At 40.0% G+C, this 22,378-nt stretch overlaps 1 protein-coding gene across 4 annotated transcripts in view; it reads right to left on the minus strand.

Annotated features, from left to right (window-relative positions):
* Nucleotides 1-4,020: 4,020 nt before the first annotated feature.
* The window catches only part of LOC106883967 (uncharacterized), a 91,533-nt gene continuing 73,175 nt past the window's right edge, over nt 4,021-22,378 (minus strand). For all 4 annotated transcript variants that reach the window (XM_052977057.2, XM_052977056.2, XM_089342491.1 and 1 more), the window contains one exon: nt 4,021-21,946. In XM_052977057.2, coding sequence (XP_052833017.1) covers nt 11,244-21,946 — 10,703 coding nt within the window. In that variant the 3' untranslated portion in view covers nt 4,021-11,243. The remainder of the gene's footprint in view (nt 21,947-22,378) is intronic.

A 22,378-nucleotide genomic window follows, 5' to 3' on the forward strand; every position in this document is an offset into this window, starting at 1 on the left:
CAGTGATTGGTTGAAATTACAGAAATACGACAACTTTAGCATGGAATAACTTATGGATTTCTTTTTTTTAAAGAAGACTAAGAGAAAAAGATGTTTTATATGACACATTCTACCAGTGTTCCAAGTTTCAAAGTGTTTCGTTAATGAAAAATGTGGCCCCCGTTTTAAAAAAGATCCGCAATTTGTCTAAGCACTAACGATTCTGCCAGCTTGTTGAATACATAATTGATTCTAATTTTGACACGAGTCCAGCAATTTTAAGGGGAGGGGAAACCGATTACATCGACTTCCAGTAACTGACTAGTACTTTGTTTTATTGACAGCGAAAGGATGAAAGTAAATCGCTCTCGGCAGCGTTTGAAATAATGCCGCTAAGCATTTTGTCCGACATACTAACAGTCCTATCAGTTAGTCTCCTTTAAGTTGGATACACAATCCCAATAATGTATTTGTTAGATACATGCTCACAAAGAGACACTTCTTTTAACCTAGATAACATGGTATTGTTGTATCCGCTGTTTAAAACAGTATCCACCAACTGCTTTCTTTTTCATGTCTTCATCTACCAAACAGAAAAAAACCTCTGCAAAATTTCGTTTAAAATATATGCATATTTCCAAAAGATATAAAGAAATGAATAAAACGGGGGGCCAAATTGTGATTATATCTTTAAATGTTCTCGTATTCAAAACGCTAAACACAGGACTTTTTCCTTTTATAATGAATGTTTGCGTGTATACTTGTCTACATTTTTTTTTCGAGACAATGTTATAGATAACGTGAGTGTGTATGTGTGCCTGTGAGAGTGTGAGTGTTTATGTATCTTGAGGGACATTTGTCTGAGTGTATGTGTGTGAAGTAGAAAGGAAAAGAAAACTAGTTGATGGATGGTAGTAACCATTGCTTAGATTACTTATAAAAAAAAAAACACACCCGACATTTTATGCTTTCACTCAGCCTAGCATCTTAAAATAAGGACATACGAGATAACGTATGCTCTTGACCTAAAGGCTAACATACGACGTGTCGTAGGATCATAAGCACTTGAGGTCAGAGGTCGACGAAGAATAACACATATGGCTCGTGTTTACAACACAATGGAATGGGAGCGGACTTCGGTGTGTGTGTGTTTAAGAATGTGTTTATGTTGAGTTTTAGAGTATCTTGGGATTGTATTTCATGATTTTAGTGAGAGGAAAAAAAAAGCGTCTTGCCTTTGATAATTTAACATGGCCAAAATACTATCTAAAAGGTTTTTCTTTTTGATATACTTTTATTTTGTTATATGACCATAAATATTTTACAATTTAAATGTAAAAAGCCAAACTGATATTCTACAGCCATTCAACTATAAATAAAAAGTTAAGACAAATAAAACAACAAATTTGTGAATTTCGGACGGTAAAAAAATGTGGCCCCCGTTTTAAAATAGATTCGATATTTAATATAATATTATATAATTTGTATACAATACTATAATAATATTATAATGAATTCATAGCATCCCCCAATCCACTGCCTTCCTCCCAACGCCTCCTTTTTCTCTACCACCCACTTAGGCACCAGCACCCATCTGGACTATCTCAAAGTCCACCGTGGGTGGGGGGGGGCGGTAGCGTCCACTTTGAGAACCTTTAGACAGTTTGATTGAAAACTTAAGCTGGGGAGCTGCACCAGTTTCTAGTTTGATTTGGCATGGTTTCTACAGCTGGACACCCTTCCTTATATCAATCACTCCAAGAGTGTAGCGGGTGTTTTTTATGTACCACCAGCATGGGTGCCAGTTACGTCCCACCAGCATGGGTGCCAGTTACGTGCCACCAGCATCAGCCATGACTACGATCTCATTTGGCTTGACAAGTCTTCTCAAGTACAGAATATTGCCAATGGTCTCGGTCACTGCCTTCAAGAGGCCCAATGTTCAAACGGTGCTTTCTACGTGCCACCGGTACGGGTGCCAGTTACACGACACTAGCATCGACCACGACTGCAATTTCACTTGGCTTGACAGATCTTCTCAAGTCCAGAATATTGCCAATGGTCTCGGTCACTTGTCACTGCCTTCAAGAGGCCCAATGTTCAAACGGTGCTTTCTACGGGCCACCGGTACGGGTGCCAGTTACACGACACTAGCATCGACCACGACTGCAATTTCACTTGGCTTGACAGATCTTCTCAAGTACAGAATATTGCCAATGGTCTCGGTCACTTGTCACTGCCTTCAAGAGGCCCAATGTTCAAACGGTGCTTTCTACGTGCCACCGGTACGGGTGCCAGTTACACGACACTAGCATCGACCACGACTGCAATTTCACTTGGCTTGACAGATCTTCTCAAGTACAGAATATTGCCAATGGTCTCGGTCACTTGTCACTGCCTTCAAGAGGCCCAGCGTTTGAAGATCATGCTTTATCATCTCATCCTGTCTTCCTGGGTCTACTTCTTCCACAGGTTCCCTCCACCGTTACAGGTACTTCTTCACACAGCTGTCCTTGTCCATACATATCATTGTCCTCAAAAGATAAAAAGATGAAAGATAAAATATACTTCATTTTCTTTCCAGTAAACTACTTTCACTTATAATTCATGGTAAGTAGCTTGCTTACCAACCACATGGTTCCGGGTTCAGTCCCACTGCGTGGCACCTTGGGCAAGTGTCTTCTACTATGGCCTCGGGCCGACCACAAAGCCTTGTGAGTGGATTTGGTAGATGGAAACTGAAAGAAGCCCGTCGTATATATATGTATATATGTGTGTGTTTGTGTTTGTCCCCCCCCCCCCAACATCGCTTGACAACCGATGCTGATGTGTTTACATCCCCGTAACTTAGCGGTTTGGCAAAAGAGACCAATAGAATAAGTACTAGGCTTACAAAGAATAAGTCCTGGGGTCGATTTGCTCGACTAAAGGCGGTGCTCCAGCATGGCCGCAGTCAAAATGACTGAAACAAGTAAAAGAGCAATGCTCCCTAGTTTGCCTATGTTTTGTTCCTTTATTTATCCAATGCAGTTCTTTTATTCTTTTATTTGTTTCAGTCATTTGACTGCAGCCATGCTGGAGCACTGCCAAGCGAAAGTAGGGGGACAAACAGACACAAACATACATATATATAGAAGGGGCTTCTTTCAGTTTCCGTCTACCAAATTCACTCACAGGGCTTTGTTCGGCCCAAAGCTATGGCAGAAGACACTTGCCCAAGGTGCCATAAAGTGGGACTGAACCCAGAACCATGTGGTTGGTAAGCAAATATTCTACCTGTTTTATATTCAAACTGGTAAGATCCAGCCTCTCATACCTAGCCTGCAATGTCATTCTAAAACTAAACAGTCACTTCATCAAAATCTCAAAGCTATAGGGATGATGAATAGTTAATTCAGAAAAATGTGCATAAATAAGTATTACATTTGAAGGGTTACTGAAATCAACTAACACTCTTAAGTTTTGGCCTTCAGCCAAAATTTGAAACCATCATATAAAATTGTTTGAGTAGGAAATTAAATAGACTCAGTTCTTCCCCATCAAATATTTTTAGTATTCATAATGCAATTACATTGGCCTTGAACTAATGATGATATGATTTGTGACAGTAATAACATATGTCACAAACAGTGACACCAGACGACCTACTTACCTATTTCTTCCCCCATAAAAGGTGTAACTCATTCATATTTTTATTTCCATTTCACTGGCCAAAAGCAGTCATATTAATTGAATGTGTTTTAAAATTTCAAAACCAACACCGACCTGAAGGGAAAAAGATAATGGAAGTGGGGGAGGTTTTTTTTGTCAACATTTCAAGATCCAATATTCACTTGTTTTCGGTCTCCATCGCCATCACGTGTCAGCTTTGCGTTTTTTTTTTTCTTTTTCTTTTTTGAAAGTGGGTCAAGTGACGTCTGTCATCTCCATTCATTGTTTGGCTGATGAGGGAGGTCATGTAACAATAATGCCCAACCCAAGCCATGTAGTATTAACAATAATTATAAATTACTACTACTATAACCAACACCACTTATAATCTTTTCTACTATAGGCACAAGGCCTGAAATTTTGGAGGAGGGGTATAATCAATTACATCGATTCCAGGGTTCAACTGATCCAGAAAAGACAAAAGGCAAAGCTGACTTTGGTAGAATATGATCACAGAACTTAAAGCTGGAAGAAATGCTGCTGGGTACTTTTGCCAGGGGCCTAATAATTCTACCAGTTCACTGCCTTCATGGTTTCAAATTTCAGGACTGAACCAGTAGTAATTGAGGGGATAGGGAAGTCAGTTACACTGCAGCACCCCCTATTTCCACTCAATATTATCAATGACATTCAATATAATGAGTCCTTTTTTTAAAAATTCTTTTTCATACATTATATAGTCCTTTAGTTTAAAGTCAGTAGCCATCCCCTAGTTTATGAAAAAAATACAAAAATTCTTGTGTAGAACTGTGCGCTTCACATTTCCAGTGATGCAGTGTTTGGCTGTTTTGCGCTTGCTCACATGTCTGAGATAGGAAGCTTCATGCTAGGGAGAGACAGCACCGTCGTTAATGCAGTGCTGGTGAAAGGTAGTGTTTCTTTTGGACTCTGTGTGTGTTGTGCTTAAAAACATGTTTGTATTCTTGAATGCGATAAAGAGTAGAATTAGATTATCCTGCTTCCAGCTTCAGTGTTACTGCCAGGATCTGAAAAATAGGGCATGTATTCCCCACTTATTTTGTGATTTAGGGGGGATTTTTGAAAAACAAAGGGGAATTCACAGCAGTGTTCAGTGAACAAACACACTACCCAGCAAAACAAGTGTGGCGTAACAATAAAAACAGATGAATGGGTTATCTGGTATTGCCATAATTGTTTTGTTTAGATTCTTTATTGTTAAGGCAGTGAGCTGGCAGAAACGTTAGCACGCCAGGCGAAATGCTTAGCATTCTGTCTTTACACTCTGAGTTCAAATTCTGCCGAGGTCGACTTTGCCTTTCATCCTTTCGGGGTCGATAAATTAAGTACCAGTTGCATACTGGGGTCATTTTAATAGACTAGCCCCCGGATTCCCAGATCGGGCGTTGTGAGTGTTTATTGAGCGAAAACACCTAAAGCTCCACGAGGCTCTGGCAAGGGATGGTGGCGAACCCTGCTGTACTCTTTCATCACAGCTTTCTCTCACTCTTACTTCCTGTTTCTGTTGTGCCTGTAATTCAAAGGGTCAGCCTTTTCACACTGTGTCACGCTGAATATCCCCGAGAACTACGTTAAGGGTACACGTGCCTGTGGAGTGCTCAGCCACTTGCACGTTAATTTCACGAGCAGGCTGTTCCGTTGATCGGATCAACTGGAACCCTCGACGTCGTAAGCGACAGAGTGCCAACAACAACAACCATGCATGCATGGTTAGAATGGCTGATAGGAGCACTTCAGGCTACTGTGTCTGTTTTGTCAGGGATTTTACAGCTGAATGTCCCTCCTAACACCAACCACTCTGCAGAGTGGACTCTGTTCAAGCAAATGTTGCCTTGGCGTGTGGGAGATGCTGTTGCAACTATACCATTATCAGATCAAACTTACCATCAACACACTGAGTAGTCGCAGGAGCATGAAGAAGAATGAAAATGGAAAAAGTACAAAAGGAAAAATAAATTCATTTTGTAATTATCTTGAGAGGGTCATTATGCCAATAATAAAAAAAACATACACTGGTTCCGTTTCACTTTTTTCAAGTATTATTAGTCACCAGGTTAGTTAACTAATTTGATTAATTGTTTTGTCAGTTGATCAATCAGCTAAATTCAAAGGGTCCTTTTTGTTTCCCTCTGCAGCCTCGTCAATGATAATAATAATAATCCTTTCTACTAGAAGGCCCGAAATTTTGTGGAAGGGGGCAAGTCAGTTACATTGACCCCAGTACTTGACTGGTACTTTTATTTTATTGACCCTGAAAGGAAGTAAGGCAAAGTCAACCTCAGCAGGAATTGAACTCAGATGACAAAGGTGGAAGACATGCCACAAAGTATTTTGTCCAACATGCTAACGATTCTGCCAGCTTGCCAGACAGAAAGCTTCCTAATTTTGGAATGTGGCCAGCAAATTTTGAGGGGTGGGGGCAAGTCAACTACATCAACCCCGGTACTCGACTGTTACTTTATTTTATTGACCCTCAAAAAAGAAAGACAAGGTTGGCTGCAGTGGAAATTGAACTCAGAATGTAAAGAACTGAAAGAAATGCTGGAAAGCATTTTATCTGAAGTGTCCACCACATTTTGAAGTGCTGTCATTGGGAGAGCTGCATTCCAAGAGCACTCCACGCTCTCTATGATGTTCTAGACTGAAGAGTGAAGTTTTCATCATCATCATCATCATCATCGTTTAATGTCTGCTTTCCATGCTAGCATGGGTTGGACGATTTGACTGAGGACTGGTGAAACCCGATGGCTACACCAGGCTCCAATCTGATCTGGCAGAGTTTCTACAGCTGGATGCCCTTCCTAACGCCAACCACTCCGAGAGTGTAGTGGGTACTTTTACGTGCCACCCACACGAAGGCCAGTCAGGCGGTACTGGCAACGGCCACGCTCAAAATGGTGTATTTTATGTGCCACCTGCACAAGAGCCAGTCCAGGGGCACTGGCAACAATCTCACTCGAAAATCCTTACACATGTCATGGGCACAAGTGCCAGAAAGGCGATGCTGGGCACAGGTGCCATCCCGATTTCGCTTTCGCTTGCCCCAATAAGTCTTCGCAAGCTGAGTTTCGTGTCCAATGAGTGGGTGGTATTTGACAAGATATGCAAAAGATGCACATTTTCTAACAAAAATTGTTTGGAGCAATGAAGCAACTTTTAAATTATCTCTTAATGATAATAAGCCTTTCTACTTTTAGCAAAAAACCTGAAATATTTTAGGAAAGGAGTTAAATCAATTATGCCTCCAGTGCTCAAGTGGTTCATATTTTATTGATCCCAAAAGGATGAAAGGCCAAGTCGACCATGGTAAGATTTGAACTCAGAAACATGAAGTTAAAACAAATGCCACTAAGCATTTTGTCCAGCATGCTAGCAATTTTGCCAGCTCACTGCCTTAATGATGATAAAGATGAAAGGCAAAGTTGACCTCAGTGGAATTTGAACTCAGAACGTAGCGATGGGCAAAATACAATAATAATAATAATAATAATCCGTTCTGCTATAGGCACAAGACCTAAAATTTGGGGGAGGGGACCAGTCCATTATATCGACCCCAGTACTCAACTGGTATTTTTTTATTGACCCCGAAAGGATGAAAAGCAAAGTTGACCCAGCAGAATAATAATGATAGTGAAATAGAATTAAGGCATGTATTTTTATTGGGCTCCTCTGCCATTTATACCTCATGTACATCATCCCCTTACTTACTTACTCAACCACTTCCTTCATCTCAACCCATCTCCATTACTGACATTTTGTACCAACCACATCGCCACCCTTGCTCATTACACGCTGCATCATTCACCCCTAACTATCTGTTCCTCTTTCCTCATACTCTTATGAAATTACACACCCTCTCCATCCTGATCTATCACCTTCTTGTGTCTTGAAAGTTTTCTCCAGCATCTTGTCCATCACCCTGTTTATCTTTGCAGTTACTCCCACCGACTAATATAATGTGAGGCAGCCATGTTTCTTTTCTATAGCACAGCATTTCTCAACCGGGGTTCCCCGAGAAAGAGTGAGATAAGCTAATGCTAATTTCATGATTGTAATATTACTATACATGCAAAACATTATTGGTTATTGTAACATAGACATCATCCTATCTAAGCCATTATGTTATCAAAAAAATATAACAATCATATATATATGATATTTACCACATGAACTACGATGAAAAAAATATGAGAAAGATATAGTATATAATTTTTTTTGTGCAGTGATTCCTTGAGACATGTAATTTAATTTGATGGTTAAGGCGGTGAGCTGACAGAAACGTTAACATGCCGGGTGAAATGCTTAGCGGTATTTCGTCTGCCGTTACATTCTGAGTTCAAATTCTGCCGAGGTCGACTTTGTCTTTCATCCTTTCGAGGTCAATATAATCAACTTAATCCCTTTGTCTGTCCCCTCTATATCTGGCCCCTTGTGGGCAATAAAGAAATAAGAAATGTTAGCACTCTGGGCAAAATGCTTAGTGGTATTTCATCCGTCTTTTACGTTTTGAGTTCAAATTCTGCTGAGGTAAACTTTGCCATTTATCCTTATCCTTTTGGGGTCAATAAATTAAGTACCATTTGCATACTGGAATCAATTTGACTAGCCTACTCCCACAAAATTTCAGGTCTTGTGCCTAGAATAGAAAAGAATTTATTTTGAGGGTTACACAAGGGTAAAAAGGTTGAGAAACACTGCTATAACAAGACACCAGTGCTTGTCCATCTCTCATACTTCAGCTCCTCAGCACTTGACATAAAAACGCCCTCCTTCTCCCCACCCCAGCCACCTACTTAATCATCACAGAAGCTTTTCTCTTTTCTGTCTTGCAACTTACTTGGTGACCTCACTAGTGCAGGTGCCACAAAAGAATAAAAAAAGCATCCAGCACACTCTATGAAGTGGTTGGCACTGGGAAGAGCACCCAGCAGCAAGAATCCATGCCAAAGCAGATGATGGAGGATGAGACTGTCCTGTATTTTGTTGGATCCTGTCAAACTGTCCAACCCAACCAAGACATGGAAGGCAGTTAATAAATGACAACGACAATGACGAGGATGGTGGTGATGATGACAGTGATGACGATGATGGCTATGACCCTTCCAAGATACATTTGCTTCAACACATAACTTCACAAATACAAAAACGAAATAAAAGAAAAGAAAAAAAAAACGAAGAGAAAAAATAGAAAACAAAAGACTTTATCTGATTGAATTAAAAAAAAAATTAATGATTAAATCAAAAACCAAAAAAAAAAAAAAAAAAAAAAAACTCGTTTCACTGCATGTAAACATAATGTTGAGGATTTTTAAATTATTTTTTGTTGCTTTTTATTTGTAATCTTTTCGTCTATATTTCTGTGTTTGTTCTCTCACTCTCAAGTTAATTGCAATAAGTCATTAACAACTTATTGCAGACCCCCGCCCCTCAAAACCCCCCACCAAAAAAAACAGTATTTGTAGGAATGAAGTTCCACTATTTTCTCTCTTTCTATCTCTCACTCATTTTCTCCTTCCAAATTTACAAAGAATATTTTTTATATATATATATGTATATAGATATAAAACACACACACACACATACACTCACTCATACACACACCAAACTCATTGAAAGATTTAATGTCTTATATAATTAGAAAATGATGTAATTGTGTATATCTGTGTGTAATTCATTTTTAACTGTAGAACTTGAAGTAGAAAAAGCTAATAATAGCATGTAAATATTGGGTTAAAAAGACCCTTCTGGATAGAAAAAGTCAGTCTGGGCTTGGGACTTGAACCTACACCCCCTGTAAACATAACAGACATCTAAGCCCCACAGCTGCCTTTGGCTTTTACTATCCAAAAGCGTGTTTTTACCCCAAATTTACTTGCTATTATATTTTTAATTTTACCCACTTCGTGTTTCTAAATTTTGATGCCATAAAACAACATATATATATATTATATGCATGTGTGTGATCTCTTAATAGTGTCAGAGAGGACGCTGACGGAGGAGGCCAAAAACACTGAGTTTGAAGGGCAAATAATAAATGAAAAGGAAAAACAACAGGAAGAATAAATAATAGAGAATAAATATTTTCAGGAAAAACATGGCGTGGCAGGAGTAGAAATAAATAAATTAATCATATATATACATATGTAGACATACATATATATATATATATAACCTGTATATGTTGTAGGGTAGAACATTCTTGATGATTAAATTACGTGTATACACACACACATTATATATTTTTTCCCTTTTAATTGCTTTAGTCATTGGGTCGCTGCCAAGGTGGGCCTCTGCTTTGAGGGGTTTTAGTTGACACAGATCAACCTCCCCCCCCACCCCGATATATATTTTTTTTTTAGTAAAAGTCTGATACTTACACCTGATCAGTTTCTCTTTGATGAGCTGTTAAGTCACAGGAGACGCAAACAGACCGTTACTGGTTGTCAAGCAGCTGGGGGGTGGTGAGGTATATATATATATATATACACATATATATAAATACACACACACACACACACAAATGACAGGATTCCACAGGGTTTTGTGTATCAAATTCACTTGACAAGGCATTGGTCAGCCCAGAGCTATAGCAGAAGACACTTGCCCAATGTACCAGACAGTGGGATTGAACCTGAAACCACGTGACTGCAAAGCAAGCTTCTAAACTACACAGCCATGGCATGTGTATACATACATACACACACACACATATATATATATATATATATATATATATATATATATATATATATATATGTGCATGTATATACACACACATATACACATGCATATGCATATACAAATATACACACATACATACACATATACATATATATATGATATTTGTGTGTAGTTAATATTTGAAATCAAATACTCTTAGTGTGTTCAAAACAAGCAGACATATATCTCTAGCATGTGTATGTGCATGTGTGTGTGTGTGTGCGTGTGTGTGATTGTGTTTGTGGTACCAAGTGGACATGATTCTATGGTGCTAGATTTGGAGTGGAATGAAATAAAAGTGTCAATGTTGTGATCGTACAATATAGAATACCCGAAAAATTATCACAGCTTTTGTATGTGTGGGAGTGTGTGGGTATATGTGTATGTGCAGAAACATACACACACATGGTATATATATACATGTATATAGTATGTATATATATATTTTGTATGTACATGTGTACTTATACATACACACATATGCAGTACATACATGCACACACACACATATATATATATGTATATATATATATATTTATATGTCGTATGCATATATAGATTTATAAAGAGTCATACTTTATAAAATTAAGAAAAAAATCCCAGAGTTCTAATAATGAGCTCTGTGCCTCCTTCAATAAGAAACTATTTTTGTTGTGTTTTTTTTTATACCAAAATCAAATTTTGAAATTTCATAGAAATAGTTCATAAGAATTCTTTGCCTGTTCTTGGTTATTGTTTCCATATTCCTCAAAAACAGATATAGAATAATAATTAGGAAAAGCAGAAAATTTGAAGAATATTAAAAAGAAAAAAAAAGTGTAAATTTAGCCAAAAGATTCTTCCTCTTGTTATGTTCAGTTAGGGTTAGGGCTAGGATTAAGGCTTAGACCAGGTTTAGGGACAGAGTCAGTTACTTTGATGTGTTTGGCTTGTGTTGAATCTTCAATGTTATCAAAAGATAAACAGTGAGCAGCAGGCGTTTCTGATTTGTACCTGTGCGGGAGATTTAAGAGTGGAGCAGGTGGAGACAGGGGAGGTAATGATTGTTTGAGTGTCCTTGATGTGTCGGAAAGATACTGCATCATTTTACGGCAGTCAGGTGGAGTCTCTAATGTTGCATTGGTATCAGGACTGATGACTGTATGGAATGGAAAGCTACCTGGGAAGTCTTCGTACAGAATATCACCTTCCATTATTGCCTCAGGAACTACTTCCAACTCAAGTTCACTCTCAAAATTCAATGTTGTCACTCCAGTGTAGTCACTCTCGTTTTTCGGATTCTCTTCAGATTTCATTGCTGACTCAGAGATTTTGGCTACTGCAACTCTAGACAATACTACAAGTGGGTCGGAGTCTGAGTCTTGCTCCTCCATCAAGATCCGAACATCCTCACCAAGGGATTTCACAGATTCTGTATCACCCAGATGTTTTGCAGATGAGGAAATAAGATCACCGAGCTGTTGATTTCCAGTTTCATTTCTTGGATCATTCTGGATGTCTTGAGGTACATTTACTTCATATTTCCAGCATTTTGCACTTCCACTATCTGTAACAGTAGAATGAGTTAAATAATCAAAGCTAGAATTTTTTGATGTATTTTGAAGTCTAAAATTATTTTCTGAAGAAGCTATGCACGTGGTAAGGTCTTTGTTGCAGACTCTTTCAGATCTTGCTGTTACTTCGTCCAAATGTTGGTTTGACTTATTTGTGTTGGCAGCAGAATTGTAACATTTTGATAGCACAGACATAAGGCTTTCGGTATGTGGGTTCCCAATTGGGATGCTGACCTTTGGGGGCACAAGAGATTCTGATTCCGCATCAGCCTTGGAAGATATACTCTCCTCAACCAATGGAGCTGGGCTTTCAGTCTCAGGAATAAAATTGTTTGTAACTGATAGCGCTAAAATATCAAGTCCTGGGACATTGCCACATGTCAAATGCAGGGGCTTGGTTTCCTCTGGTGTTGCTTTGCTACATGTCAGTGTTATAGGTACTGTCTCCTCTGGTACTACAGTGCCACATGTTTGTGGTGTAGACACTGTCTCTGATACTACATCACTACATGCCAGTAATGTAGGTGCTGTGTCCTCTGGTACTGCACTGCTACATGTCAGTTGTGCAGGTGCTGTTTCCTCTTGTACTATATTGCTACCTGTTAATAATGTAGGGACTGTCCTCTCTGGTATTACACTGCTGCATGTCTGTGGTGCAGGTGCCACCTCCTTTGGCACTACATTGCTACATGCCAATAATGTAGCTGCTGTCTCCCCTGGTATTGCATTGCCACATGTCTGTGATGTAAGCATTGTATCCTCAAGTACTACATCACTACATGTTAGTGGTACATGTGCTGCCTCTTCTGGTACTTTGCTGCAACATGTTAGACATGCAGATGTCATACGATCGTTTCTCAGAGTTTTTGGTGTTGGTCTTTTCTCAGATTCTATTGCGCCACATGTGAGCGATGAGGAGTCCATCACTTCAGACACCATTGAACTGCTACATGTTGATGTTTCTACAACATCATTACATGTCAGAGGTATGTGTACGGTACCGAGTACTCCACTACTAACTGTAGATGATATAAATGGCGTTATACTTTGTACGACTCTGTTACATGTTAGTGATGCAGATTTGTCTGACGCTATTGTGCTACATGTCTGTAACAAAGGTCCTGTTTTCTTTGGCAGTGCACCGCTACATGTTAAAGTTGTAACTGTTGCTGTTCCCGACACAACGCCAGATGTAACAGATGGTTGAGGTGTGAGCAGTAAATTCCCAGGTAAAGTACTACATTCAACAGGCAAGGACGATACTGTCTCAGCTACATGGCTATCTGATGGAAGTATGGTTGCGCTACCAAGCACCGTCTTTTCACCAGGTATGCTGCCATACATCCCTGATGCTGACATTGCAGGTGCTTTACTGCATCCCCCAGGTACAGCAGACACCTGTTCCCCAGACATGTTGCTATCTATCACAGATATGTTTGCAGGTTCCATTGCACACAGAGAGCTATACACCATAGGTACAACAGCTGCTTCTTTCTCAGATACAATGTTACACACCAGAGGTACTGTTGGTATTACTTCCCCACATACACTGCCACACATCACAGGTAAACTTGTTGCTGCGTCATTTAGGAGTACAGTACTGTACACTGTAGATACGGTTGGTGTTACATTTCCAGAACAGCTGCTAAATACCACAGGAGCAGAATTCTTTTCAAGTGAAGCACTATATATTACTGACACTGGGGTCGATTCCTTACCAGGTATATCACATATTACAGTTTCAGCTGGTGAGAACTCAGCTACTCCATGTATATCACCACTGCTCACTACATGAAGTACTGTTGTTTTGTCTTTCGGTGCACTACATGCAGGAATGAGTGATGTACCTGCTGCTTCTTTGGTCATTACAAACGCAGCGGTTTCCTTTTGGTGCAAGTGTGTATCCCTTACAGACATATCTCCACCAGGACTGGACACACTGCTTACCGTTTCTGCCATGATTGTCATGATTTGAGGAGCAGCAGCACTGTCCAATAACGAAACCGTTTGGTTAGGATTTGGTAGAGTAACGCATGTTTCAGGCAGTGTTGCTGTTTCCATTTGTGGAGGTCCTCCACAGCTCACATCAGACAAAGTCACAACAATATTAGATAATGTATCTGTTTCCGTGACAACAGGTACAAAATTACTCTGTGATGAATTCTCCTCCATTACTACATAACCAGTTGACACTTTGTTACTCACCCCATCTCTTAAACAAATGACAGGTATACCTGACTGAGATATATCATCTTCAAATGCAATACCAGCAGCGCTTGCAGATGTCATTTCAGGTACTGTTTCTTTTTTAGATGCCTCATCTGTTTCGCACTCGACTGCTGCCATCTCATTTCTCAATGTGTTGTTTGTTGCCAACACATTTACACCTGTTTCGCTTTCAGGCAAATCACCTGTTGCTGAAATACTGCTGTTTGATACTGACTCTGTCATCTGCACCACATCTTCCCATGTGCTGCTCATTCCTGGTGTAACCAGCTTTGTTTCAGCTGTAGATTCAGGGCTTTTCATAGATACACCCACAGATGTTTCTTCTTCACCCTCATGGCCCACAGCCACTTCAACCACAGCTACCTCATTTTCAAGGGTGTCACTCAAAATTGACAAACCTGGTACTGTTACCTGACCCTCAATTGCAATACTGTGCATTGCTGTAGACACGTTAGTTACCATTCCACTGTCACAGATGATGTTTGCTGCCGATTCAGCCTCAACTGGTGTTTCATTTTCAGACAAGTCTACCAGCACAGCTTGTGCTGTCGTTTCATGTTCAAATTCACTGCCTGTTGTCGACATTGTTTCGTTTCCATACAAGTTGTCTCCAACTGATAGAATCTCCACTGTCTCATTTATAGGGACATTCTCTATTTCTGCATCAACTGGTGACATTATTTCATTCACAGGGCAGCTAACTTCAACAGACACCTCTTCTGTCTCACATTCAGCTTTCAAGTCTATTATTGAAGCAGTCACAACTGCCTCATTTTCAGGTTCGTCATCTCCTGCTGAGGTGGTTTCCACCATTTCATTATCAGACATACTGTCCCTTACTTCTGCAGCATGCTCTGTCTCATTTTCAAAATTACTGTCGACAAGTGATGCAGTGTCCAGTGTCTCACTTTCAGGCTCACTGTCCACTGTTGAAGAAGTTTCTATTGTCTGGTCAAGTTCACTGTCCACCACTCCATTTCCAGACTGACCATCTACAACTTCTAGTGTTTCAACTTCAGACTCATTGCCCACCACTGGCAAAGACACAGCTTCCACCATCTCGCTTTTAGATTCATCTCTCATCATCGACACAGTTGTTGTCACTGTCTCGTTTATAGGTACATCTTCTTCAACTACTGATACAATACTTGGTTCAGTCTCACCCATATCATACGACACTGCTGGTACCAGAGTCACATTTACTTCACAGAACTCAGGTAAAGGTGTATAAACAACATTAAGGCTACAAACATCTACTTGCGAGTGTTCACTGACTGTTTCTTGGGTCACAGGTTCTTCTGTTATGTTGTCTGTGTAGGTGACACGTGGGCCATCCTCTTGCACTTGGTTTTCAGAGATAGCTACTATTGGTTCATTCAACACAGAGATCTCTGTACCAGACAAACTTTCTTCAATCATCACAGTTTTGTTGCTGTCAGTAATTTCTTCAAAAATGCTGCTTTTTTCCACAATGCACTCCTCAGTAGAATTGTTGCTTGTTGAAGTGTTCAAGCTACAGTCATTTGCAGAAAGTGTCTCAGTCTCTGAACCAGTTACATCAGCTGACAAAGATGTCACTTCACATGAAGGACCATCTGTCTCTGTTTCGGAATCATGTTGAGAAACATTTTCCAATGATTCAGATGTTGTCACAGACACTGGTTCTTGATGATCATTTAAAACATTGCTATGAGAATCCTCAGCAGATGAAATGAATGTGTTGCTCACTGAGCAGGAACCTGCAGTTGGACATGAAATGGCCTTATCATGTTTCACATCACACCCAGTACATTGCGTTTTTGTAGAAGTCGTGGAATCAAGTTCTTTAGAGGTAGAATTCACCGTAACAAAGCTGTCTGTTTCCAACTTAGGTATCAACGTAGCTTCCAGTAAGGGTGTCTCACTGTCACAGTAAGATGAACTCTCCTTCGGTTTATAATTTGTAGTTGTGTCAACAGTTGTATCAGAGATCAATTGAGATGTTTTTAAGCTGATGTTTTCAGATCCACAACTCACTTCGACATTTGTAGGAAATGACTGATTTAAAACAGGGTTACATTCACATGAAGTAGACGTACTTTCTGCAGAGTTATCTGAAGGAAGTGGAATTAACGAAGAATTAATAACGGGTCCTGCCGAAGTTGAATTTCCCAGCATATCCCACGTAGCAGTAGGGGCTGCCAAAGGCGGCTTGTTTAAAATGCTGCGCATGATGTGCTTCTCGACAGGCTCTCTCACAATTTGTACTTTTGACAAATCAGCATCATGTGGTACAAACTTGTCCGCAGATGGAGATTGACAACCTTCTGCATCTTGTCCTGCTGGGTGAGTCAGAAGGTATTTAACTGTTTCACTCGGTCTCTCTGTACCACTGTCCTGCATTTTAGCCCCGTCATCAATAACCAAACTTAGATTAGACTCATTTGCTGTAGCTGGACTTTCTACTTCTTTGGGCAGTGGCTCAATATCAGAAGAGACACTGTTGTCAGTAGCTGTTTTCTCACAAACTGATGTTGAACTAACCGAGTCACTGCTGTTTGTGAGGTTCAACTGAAGTTCAGGGATGGTCATACCTAATGTTCTATCAACAACTGGCTTAAATCCGCTTGGTAGTCCTCCCATCCCAACCGGCCACAAAACCACTGTAGAACCATCAGTACAGAACTGTAAGAGAGGAACATCTGCCGCTTCTTTGGTACCTTCAGCCTCGGCGTTTACACTGCTTGTATTTCTTTCTGCTGCTACAACATTGGTGCTGCCAGATAAAGATACTGTTTCTCCATTATTTCTAACCGTGGGCTGTCCAGAAAGAAACTCGCTTGGCATTAAAACATAAGATGCATCGGAAGTACCAGCATCATCTGTAAGAGGACTTTCTGATGTTATTTGTGGTACTTCAGCTGACGTGTCTTTGGGAAGTGAATCACTAACATGACACTGTGTAGCTCTGCTGCTTTCATCACCGAATTCCTTGTCTGCTTCTTCTGGAGATTCTTCAGGCAGAGAATGATGCTGATTGTCTGTGTCTCCTGTGTCATTTTCTGGTAATTTTACATCTTGGCCATCTTCTGATGTTTTATTAGCTATTTCAACAGGTAGCTGCACCACTAAAGAATTCGGTTTCACCTCTTCCTGATCACAAATTGCACTTGTTTGGATTTCTTGAACAACTTCTGATCTTTCAATTGCAATATCAACTGTTGAAGCCTGACTATTGATTCCATCATCAAGTTGAGTTTCTGATTTTGAAGTCTCTTCATTCAATTGGTCTTCAAACACAGAAGGTTGGGCGTCGGTCACTGAAGCTTCTGCTAATTCCACGTCCCTCGGTTCCTGCTTAACGTTTGCATTTGAACTGTCTGCAGCACTGACAAACATAGTTTGTTTAGTCAGTTGTTTATACAGTTCGGATTCCAAGATATTCTTGTAAGCACCTTGGTGCTCATAAGACGTCTCAGTTTTACAGGCTATGTTATTTGTTGACAATTTTATTTCACTGTTTGTAACATTGCATGGTTTCTCTACAACATTTGAATTCCGCAATTGTTTGCTGAGAGCATTTTGTGAACTTTCTTCAACGGTTTTTGAATGTAACAACGGTTTCTTCTCTACTAAGAGTTCTTCTAGGCAAGCATCAGAAGACTTAGCTTTCGTTCTGCAAACATTGCCTTCAGGAACCTCATCGTCATGATGCAATGAAGATTGAGTCTCCTCTTTGACTTCACCCTTAAATGCCAACCAATCCTCCTTCTCTTCTGAAGCATCATCATTATCATATTCAAGGGCATCCTCTCCTTCCTCCAACTCCTCCTCTTCTTCTTCTTCTTCTTCTTCTTCTTCATCTTCTTCTTCTTCCTCCTCATCTTCATTTTCAACATCACTACTTGCCTTTTCGGAGTTTTCATTCTTTTTCTTCTTTATTGAAGTCCAAGAAAAATTATTCTTGGACAATTTCCTTTTCACACCTTTACAATTAGGGCTTTGTTCTGTTTCATCTGGCTTATTCTCAGCAGGAATTTGAACCTCTGACACTTTCTCTTTTTCCTCTTGCTGTACCAATCTTGCAACGGCTGCTTCTTTCTGAAGATCCTCCACAGAAAGAGTCCCAGATTTCTCTTGTTGGTTCCGAGCTGAACATAAATTTACATAATGATTACAAAGGCTTTTAGGATAAGTGAACTGCTTGCTGCAGTAGTGACATCTATGTTGGGGTTTTGATTTTACTGGTGGTGTAGGGGCAGTACCTTCGAGTACTTTGAGGTTTTGAAGTTTGTCCTTATGTGAACAATTGGGGGCATGTCTCTCAAGTGAGGGCAGAGACTTGAACTTTATGCTACAACCCCGGCACTGATGTGTTTCAATTACCTCAACTGATTCTCTTCGCCTAACATGATTTTTAGGATCATAAGACAAGTCATGGCCACGACGTTTACGGTTTTTGTCATGGTCATCATCAATATAAGTGACCTTACTGTTCTCGCAGTCGGCCAACTTCCTTCGGGTTGTATGATTTTCTCGGAAAATAGTCGGATCATATCCAGCAAAGTCTTTCAATCGGAATTTAAAAGTATTGGAACCATTCAACACATCGCGGAGCCGTTTCTTTAAGCGCTTCTTGTACTTCCTTTTGCCCATTTTAGAATTACTGGTAGTAAGCATATTGTCCAGATTAGAAGCACATCGTATTATATGCGAATGGAGACGAGAGACAGTCGGAAACAGATTTCGACATTTGGAGCATTTGTAGGTCTCTAAGGTTTTGGAGGCACTAAGGTCAATATTTGGAGAACAAAGGACGCCTTTGATGGTAGGAGTTGGGTAGTGCAAGGCGACTATGCTCTGGCCAAGTTCTACTTCCAGAAAGTTGCACTCAATACTGGGATGCCGATGCAGTTGGTGTCGCAGCAAAGAATCCAAATCTAAAAAATGTTTGTGGCACACTGAACAGATCAAATTAACAATTCCTTGCTTACCAAAAGCAATCTTATCGTAATCGAGTACTTCACAGTTCCAGCTCTGAAAGCAGGCGCCACGGAAACAATTCTCTAAGTCCTTCAAGTTTTCACAAGGCAGAAGACCACTTTTAATAAAGGTGGAAATTTTTTCGGAATCACTGTAGTTTTTGTCAATTACTTTCTCTAATCTAGTAGGAATGTCATATTGGGGATAATTAATAAAGTTAGAATCTTTGTTTTCACCATTTTCTACTTGGCTGGCACTGCTAACTTCAATAGGCCACATATGATTTTCTAACATAAACTTCTTATAATCTTCAACACGACTCTTAACAATATGCTGGATACTGAAATCTAAAAGATTTTGGTTCTTTTTGGATTTTTTAACAGAACTCGAAGATTTCAAAGAAAATGCTTTCTGTGGCTCTTCATGACGGACATTGGAACTGTTTTTAATTTTTGATGATATTTCATTTTCGTTACCAAACTCCAAAACCAAATGACCTCTCTCGTGAATGTGGGCAGTCATCATGTGTGGTCCACTAAAAAGGACATCTTTCTGGCCACATTTAAGGACTCGGTTAACTTTGGTTGATTCACTGTCAAAGGTTGGCGTCACTGTGGAAACCTTACCCACTTCAGAATTCTTAAGCAGGGTGGAAGACTGGCTGCAATTATGCAAACAAGATTGCTGTTGTAATCCATTTGGCTTCTTGTCATCGTTCTTTGAGGTTGACTGAAGACAAGGACCCTCAACTTTTGGCACAACAGTTGCATAGATTTCATTACAATTTGCACCACATGTTTTCAATGAGTCTGGATTTGTAACATCTTGCTTTGAGGAAGCAGTATGGCACAATGTTTTGGGACATGTAGGATACTTATGTACTACAGAGGCACTTTGAAATTGAACCTGTTTTGGAACCGAATCTGAAACAAACTCTTGTGTTTCTTGTACACTAGCATAGTTATTATTGCTGCCATCATTAGAAGAGTCTCCTGGTGAAATGGTTTGTTTTTCTGTATCTTCTTTTGAAAGTGATGGTTCTGGTTGTGCAGAAGAATAAGAAAACGTGGGAGGACTCAATGTGGGAACAGATGTAGTAATTACTGGTTTCGGGTTCAGGGAAGCATCACTTGTTGCTAGAAATCCTGAACAAACTGCTGGCTTACAACTAGAATCAAGACATGGAACTGAGGCTGAAGAAAGAGGAGGGTAGATAGAATTATCACAGATATTCTCAGTATTTGCTGTCCCCTCATTTGCTGGATGCAAACTAGGTGCATTATCCACAAGATCAAGGCCACAATGGGACAAGAAGTGATTCTTAACGACATTTGTAACAGGTATTGATGTGGTAGGAGTAGCTAAAGTCAATGTTTGTTGATCACAGGGTGAGCTATCGTCCATCAGTTTTGAATCAACCTCCGGATCATTTGAAGAATGAGAATCCAACTGACAACTTGATTCGTTCTGATTTTTCACTGAGGTTTTTGGAGAACATTCCTGAGAATTTAAATGCTTTAGAGAAGGCGATTCTTCACTTTTTGTACATATGCAAATTTCATTTTCAGTCTTGAAAGAGGAAGGGAAATTATATTCAGACCAAATAGCATCAGACTCTTGTTTTAAATATTCTGGATCATGTTCTAACAAAGATGTGTAATCTTTGACTTTTACATATTTACTAAAATCAGAGAAGGAATCGACACGACCATCGATATAACAACAAAGATTCCGCGCGACGTTTTCGGCGACATCCTTTGGTTCAAGGTACGGAGCCTCAAAGTCACCTGGAAGCAACTCATTTTCAAAATCAGTTTGTTCTATGTCGTAATACGCAGGATTGTTATCACTGACATTAACCTTAGAATGAGCAGAACGTCTATGTTTGCACATCTGGACATATGACCTGAACTTGCGTTTACAAACAGTACAGATGTATTTGAATTTACACTTCTTTTTTGAGGTCTGCTTCGAGGGTTTTACAGTTATATTTTCTTTGGAAGGGTTAACCTGGCTTTCCGTTCCAGGCTCTTGTTTTATGGTTTGTGAAGTAGATTCTTTTTGATTGTTCGCTGCTTTTCGGTTCTGATTTGCTTTGCGCTTCATAGCACCGTTGTGCATACATACAATGTGTTTCATGAGGAATGATGAGCAAGAGAAAACTTTGCCACAGATTTTACACTGGAGATCATCTACCGATTCCGGTTCTGCTTTCGTAGTGGTTCTAGATGTAGATTGGACAGACGCTGATTTACTACTGTGACCAGAACTACTACCATTACTGCTACTACTATTACTACTACTACTACTACTACTACTACCACCACCACCACTACTGCTACTGTTGTTATTGTTACTACTGCTGTTGATGGTGGTGGCCATGTCACTGCTGCTGTTGTTGTTGTTGTCGTCGTTAGTGCTGCTGCCACAGTCGCTTGATGAAGCTTTGGCCTGATTACTGCTGGTGGATTTCGTAGTGGTGATGCTGGCAGCGGTGGTGGTGCTGCTACAGGGAGTAGTAGTTGTAGTAGATGTAGATATAGTAGTAGCAGCTGTAGTGACAGTAGCAGTGTTTGTAAGGGTGGTGGTATTAACAGTGGTAACAGAAATAGTAGTAGTGGTAGTACTGGACGCGGGGACAGGGGTGCTGTTGTTCTTACTGGTCTTGTTCTTGTTGTTGCTGTTGTTGTTGTTACTTGTGCTGACAACCTTATTCTTGTTCTTGTTGTGTACATGGATGCGAATGTGTTGTTTCTTGCTGATTAGAGTCGGAAACGACCGCTGACAGTACTCACACTGGAAGGGCAAGTTTCCTGAAATTAGGAAGAGAGAGAAAAAATAATTTAAAAAATAGGGAAAAAAATAATATACATAAAAATTATATAAGAGTGAATGTGTGTGTCCGTGTGTGTGTGTGCATACAGGATGCGATGGATACCAAAATTACATTAAAATATCTTTTGATAATAAAGAGTAAATTTATTCAACAAAATCGCCGTTCGCTTCAACAACGGCCTCCAGACGACTTCGGAATCTCCTGCAACTCTTCAGGACGGTCTCCTTGTTTAAGTTGGCGAATGCTGCCATAATCCTTGCCTCCAGTTCATCTTTGCTGTTACAAGGAGTTTTGTTTGTTTCTCGCTCAACTGTGCCCCACACATAATAATCAAGGGGGTTGCAGTCTGGGGAGTTGGGTGGCCAGATGTTAGGGGTGATGTGGTCGCAGAAATTGTCTGATAGCCATT

The sequence above is a fragment of the Octopus bimaculoides genome, chromosome 26 (genome assembly GCF_046866305.1).
Source record: "Octopus bimaculoides isolate indiv1 chromosome 26, ASM4686630v1, whole genome shotgun sequence".
Lineage (NCBI taxonomy): Eukaryota > Metazoa > Mollusca > Cephalopoda > Octopoda > Octopodidae > Octopus > Octopus bimaculoides.